Source organism: Strix aluco, chromosome W (genome assembly GCF_031877795.1).
Source record: "Strix aluco isolate bStrAlu1 chromosome W, bStrAlu1.hap1, whole genome shotgun sequence".
Classification (NCBI taxonomy): domain Eukaryota; kingdom Metazoa; phylum Chordata; class Aves; order Strigiformes; family Strigidae; genus Strix; species Strix aluco.
Genome location: NC_133970.1, coordinates 13,260,118 through 13,266,057, shown reverse-complemented (window position 1 = coordinate 13,266,057; position 5,940 = coordinate 13,260,118). Strand labels below are relative to the sequence as shown.

General features: G+C 44.3%; 1 protein-coding gene across 1 annotated transcript; it reads left to right on the top strand.

Moving 5' to 3' along the window:
- Positions 1-707: 707 nt before the first annotated feature.
- LOC141917662 (syncytin-2-like) lies at positions 708-5,591 on the top strand. The gene is made up of 2 exons (XM_074811036.1): positions 708-1,245; positions 4,045-5,591. The coding sequence occupies exons 1-2, from the start codon at positions 1,204-1,206 to the stop codon at positions 5,353-5,355; spliced, it is 1,353 nt and encodes a 450-aa protein (XP_074667137.1). The 5' UTR covers positions 708-1,203; the 3' UTR covers positions 5,356-5,591.
- Positions 5,592-5,940: the final 349 nt, after the last annotated feature.

The window sequence follows — 5,940 nt, the reverse complement described above, 5'->3', positions numbered from 1 at the left end:
TCTCGCACAAGTGCTGTTTCAGCCAGTACAATTACAAGTGTTTCAATCTACTTGGAGGCAGATGGCACGAGCAGCTGCACAAAATAATGCTCGACTGCCACAAGACGATCCGAGGTTAGGACTCGGAGAAGACGCCTTGCTTGGCGAGGGACCATTTAGTAACCCTCAGCTGCAAGCTACGTGGCCTCCGATTGTCCTTGAACAGGCACAACACATAGGGATTACAGCATTAAAGCGAACCATGGAAATGGCAGCTCCAAAACAGAAGTATATTGCTATCCGGCAAGGTCCTAAAGAACCCTTTTTGCAATTTGTAGAAAAAATATCTGCTGCATTGGAGAAACAGGTAGAAGATGAAACGTTAAAACAAATGTTGTGCAAACAGCTAGCAAAGGATAATGCTAATGAGGACTGCCAAAAGATAATACAGTCTTTACCAGGAGATCCTTCTATTCCTGACATGGTGGCCGCATGTTCAAAGGTTGGTACAGTGGAACATAAAATGGCGGCTTTAGCTACTGCCATGAACATGCGAAATACAGGAAAATGCTTTGGATGTGGTAAAGACGGTCATATGAAAGTAAATTGCCCGAACAGAAGGTCGGCAGGCAAGCAGCCCATGACTGTCCCACCAGGAACTAATTGCAATAAATGTGGGAAATCGGGACATTTCGCGAAACAATGTCGTTCCAAGTTTCATGCTAACGGGCAACCGATACAGGGAAACCACAAGAGGAGCGCGAGAGGGCGCGCGAGGACATCAAATCCCCTCCAGACAGCAGGTCAAATCCCCTCTGTGAGCAGCTATCAGCCGCAACTACTGGCTCAGCAGGGTTGGATGTATCCACCGCCGACACAATAACTATAGTTACAAAAGACATTGTTAAGGTCCCTCTTGAGGCGAGGGGTCCCATAGGACGAGGACTGAGTGCGTTACTTATAGGAAGATCAAGTAGCACCTTAAACGGATTAATCGTGCATGTGGGAGTCATTGATGCTGACTTTACGGGTCAAATTTGTGCATTAGTTTCGACCCTTTATCCACCTGTTACGATTCCAAAAGGTACTCGTCTTGCTCAACTTGTTCCTTTTTTGAGTTGTGTCCCAAAAGCAGAACAGCGACTGCGAGGCGATGGAGGCTTCGGTTCTACAGGACCCCCTCAAGTGTGCTGGTCTCAGACTGTCTCATCATCTCGACCACATATGACGTGCACGCTGTCAAATCATGGACATTCACCGACTACAGTAAGGCTTGCGGGGCTCCTAGATACGGGCGCCGATGTGACTATTATTTCTAACTATCTGTGGCCATCCACCTGGCCAACAGAGGATGTGGGGCTGGGAGGCTCCGCACGAGCAAGAACAGCAGCTACGGCAATTCTGATCACCAATCCTGAGGGCCAACAAGCAGTCGTTAAACCATATGTGACAGCAGCTCCCCTCAATCTATGGGGGAGAGATTGCTTGTCACAGTGGGGGGTGAAGATTACTATGGATTTTTAACGGGGGCCACTGTGCTGCAGGGTGTTAGGCAACCCACGCTTGTTTTAACTTGGTTAACGAATAACCCTGTGTGGGTGGATCAGTGGCCCCTACCAATGGAGAAATTAAAGGCCCTGCAAGAATTGGTGGCAGAACAGCTAGCTGCTGGACACATTGAACCCTCTCAGAGCCCCTGGAATACTCCAGTGTTTGTGATAAAAAAGAAATCAGGAAAATGGCGATTTTTGCATGACCTGCGGCAGATCAATGCTGTCATGGCCACGATGGGGGCTCTACAACCAGGCATGCCTTCACCGGCCATGATCCCTCAAGATTGGGAAATCATTGTCATGGATCTCAAGGATTGTTTTTTTACAATACCATTAGCTTGTCAAGACAGAGAAAAATTTGCATTCTCTGTGCCTTCTGTCAATCATGCAGAACCTGCAAAAAGATATCAATGGAAAGTTCTGCCGCAGGGCATGAAAAATTCACCAACAATTTGTCAATGGTTTGTGGCACAAGCTTTGTCACCTGTAAGGGAAAGATTCCCTACCAGTTATTGTTACCATTACATGGATGACATCCTGTTAGCATCAAACAACAAGGAGCAGTTGAATGACATGGAGAATGTGACTAGAAATTCATTACAACACTATGGATTAGTTATCGCCCCTGAAAAGGTGCAGAAAGTAGAACCCTGGAAGTATTTAGGACTAACAGTCACAGCTAGGCAGGTAATGCCTCAACCTGTGAAACTTAACCTTGAAGTTAAAACCCTTAATGATGTACAGAAGTTAATGGGATCTCTGAATTGGATTAGACCCTATCTCGGACTGACCAATTCACAACTGCAACCTTTATTGGAATTATTAAAAAATTCCAATGATCCAACAGAACCCAGAGTATTAACTGAGGAAGCATTAAAGGTAATTCACATGGTGGAACGATCTATACACGAGAAATTTGTTTCTCGAATAGATCTGTCTCAATTGGTGCAACTCTTTGTACTAATTGACAAAACTGTACCATTTGGTGCTTTGGTGCAGTGGAATTCTGAGTGGGATGACCCACTGCACATTCTAGAATGGATGTTTCTGTCATTCCGACCACGAAAAACTGCTCCTGGACTGTTTGAGCTTATTGCTGATGTAATCATAAAAGCCAGAAAACGATGTACAGAACTAACAGGGCGTGACCCAGCTAAGATTGTTTTACCTGTTCAAAATTGGTATTTTGAATGGTGCTTGGCAAATAATTATGAACTACAGGCAGCCATGGCGGGTTTTCAAGGACAGGTGTCATATCACCTGCCGTCACACCCGCTACTGAAATTTGCCCGAGAAATACCATTTGGTCAAAAAAATTTAAGCCGCCCAGAACCAGTGAACGGCCCTACTGTTTTTACAGATGGCTCAGGAAAAACAGGTAAAGCAGCAGTAGTATGGTATGAAAACAACAACTGGAACAACAAAGTAGTATATCAAAATGGTTCTCCACAAGTAGTAGAGCTACGTGCAATGGCTGTTGTTTTTTCTATTTTTTCTGTTCCTGTAAATATTGTAACTGACTCAGCGTATGTAGCTAACTTAGTTTCTAGACTAGACAAAGTGGTTTTGACCACGTCAGACAATCAATTATTATTTGATGTACTTTTAGAACTCTGGAAAAGTATTCAACTACGGACAGAACCTTATTTTATCATGCACATCCGTAGTCATACCACTTTACCAGGATTTTATACAGAAGGTAATGCCAGAGCGGATGCTCTTGTTTCCGCTATGGCTCTTAATACTGTTCCTAACATAAAGCAACAAGCTGTATTATCACATCAATTTTTTCACCAAGGATATCGAGCTTTACGACGGCAGTTCGGCTTGTCTCATGCGGAAGCTCGGTCTATTGTAGCCGCCTGCCCTGACTGCCAAGGAACTCACACACCAGTATATTTTGGTACTAACCCCAGAGGTATGCAGGCTTTACAGATTTGGCAAAGTGATGTTACTCACATAAATGAATTTGGCCGACAGAAGTATGTTCATGTTTCCATTGATACTTATTCTCATGCCTTAGTAGCAACAGCACATAACGGGGAGACAGGAAAAGATGTAGTTCGACACTTCCAAAAGGCTTTCTCTATGCTTGGGGTACCACACCAAATAAAAACGGACAATGGCCCAGCATACATTTCACAGAAGGTTCAAACATTTTTTAATTTGTGGGGTGTTACTCATGTTACAGGAATTCCCCATTCCCCAACAGGACAAGCAATTGTTGAGCGTGCACATAGTACGTTGAAGCGGCAGCTTCAGAAACAAAAAGGGGGAATGATTGGGGAACCACCACAGGCATGTTTAGATAAAGCAGTTTATGTTCTTAACTTTCTCCATTACGGGGATAATTCTTCTTTACCTCCTCTTTTTCAGCATTTCTCTTCTCTTTTTTCAAAACAGGATTTGCAAAAAGACATCAAAGTGCATGTTAGAGATCTAATTACTGGCCAGTGGAGTGGACCATGTGAATTATTAACCTGGGGCAGGGGTTATGCTTGTGTCTCTACAGATGCCGGCCCTCGCTGGGTTCCTGCTCGGTGTGTTCGGCCTGTGCTGGAACCTGCATCAGGCTGAAGGATGGGTAGTTCCACAACCCAAGCAGAATATCTGGGTAACTTTGGCAAATATGACACATCAAGAAACCTTGTGCCTTTCTACTGCGAACCCGGAAAATCCATTCTCCACCTGTTTGGTGGGAGTGCCAGTAGACACATGGCCAATCCCACAAACCCTTCAGGCTTTCTCTCTTTGCAACTCTTCAAAAAATTGTACAGATAATTGGGATGGTGTATATAGTCACCTTCCACAGGTTACGCAAGAACCCCAAGAGCTAGAGTTGCTAGGCTCTGTTATAATGGATGCTTGTGTGTTTTTTAATTACTCCTATAACACCACACGGAGAGGGCAAAATGTGAATGCAACTAATGCTGCTTATCATAATTCAACTGCTTGGTGCAATTATACTTCGACTAACATCTCACGATCTTTTGCTGTTCCTCTTGCATTACCTCCTGGTGTGTTTCTAATCTGTGGAGATCGTGCCTGGGGAGGCGTCCCATCTAAACTGAATGGAGGCCCGTGTAGCCTCGGACGTCTCACGTTATTAACACCAAATGTGTCAATGATTCTGAATATGACTCGAAAACATAAGCGAGTCCCAAGGACCGTTCATCGGTTTGAAAGTTCTTGTCGAGATAACGTTGAATTCTGGAATCCAGGCCAGATCATAACGGCCTCCATATTGGCACCAGGAGTTGGTGTTGCAAATGCCTTAACGACTTTGAATAAGTTGGGATGTTGGCTTAGCAAACAGACTAACGCTACTTCTTTAGCTTTAAGTGGCCTTTTAACTGATGTTGATAGTGTTAGACATGCTACTTTACAGAACAGGGCTGCAATTGACTTTTTGCTTTTAGCGCAAGGACATGGATGTGAAGATTTTGAAGGAATGTGTTGCATGAATTTGTCTGACCACTCAGAATCTATTTTTAAAAGTATACAGCAGCTGAAGGATGGTGTGAGGCGTCTAACAGAAGAGGACGGATTGGATTGGCTTACAAGGATGTTTAAAGGATGGGGACTTTCTGGATGGTTGATATCTCTGGTCAAAACTGTGGGGGTCATGATCTTGGTAATTGTGACTGTGCTTTTGATGTTGCCATGTCTTGTCAGTCTTCTGCAAAGGGCCCTGCAGAAGACTGTTTCTGCAGTATTTCTAGCACAAATACAAAAAGGGGGAATTGTCGGGGGAGGCAGCGGGTCTGCCTCTAGTCTAACTGAAGAAGAATTTAACCTTGAAGACATTCCAGTGTATCCATGAGAGGCCAGAAAGTCCCGAGAAGTGCCATGGAAACAAGATTAGAGAACTAAGATAAGAAGAACTGTCCTGACGATTCAGGCGAGAAACTATCACCCAATCGTGAACTGTTAGTTACTAAAGTAAACCAATCCTGTATGAACACCTACTTTGAAGAAGGTTATAAAAAAGCTTGTGAGAACAATAAAGGGGCTTTTGCAGCCATTTTGGTCGCTTTCACACAATCTGATGTTTGTCGTGTCCGTCTCAACTGCGACAGATAGTATGTATAAATCAAGGGGAGGAAAGAGCAGGGGGGGCCCGGAGACTGCAGTGAAGCGAAGAAGATGGATGCCTCCTGGAACCCTCGCTGGCAGGATCAGCACAGAAACCCAGACCCATGACCTCTATTCCTCTGTTCCCTCTATCTCCCTCTTTTCCTTTTTTCCCTTTTTCCCTTCACTACCATTAAGAAATGCAAGGCATATTGTATTGCTTGCCACAACAGCGATCACGAAATAATAGTGTTCTCTATTCTTAGAGAGGCCAGGAGAGGGCTAAGCAGAACTGACATCCTGGACTTCAAAAGGGCTGACTTTGTCTTGTTTA

Bases quoted from the DNA above. Each gene is read 5' to 3' on its own strand.
- LOC141917662 (XM_074811036.1), top strand. From the start codon at position 1,204: ATGACGTGCACGCTGTCAAATCATGGACATTCACCGACTACA. The intron at 1,246-4,044 runs GTAAGGCTTGCG...GTGTCTCTACAG, and splicing joins ATGGACATTCACCGACTACA to ATGCCGGCCCTCGCTGGGTT.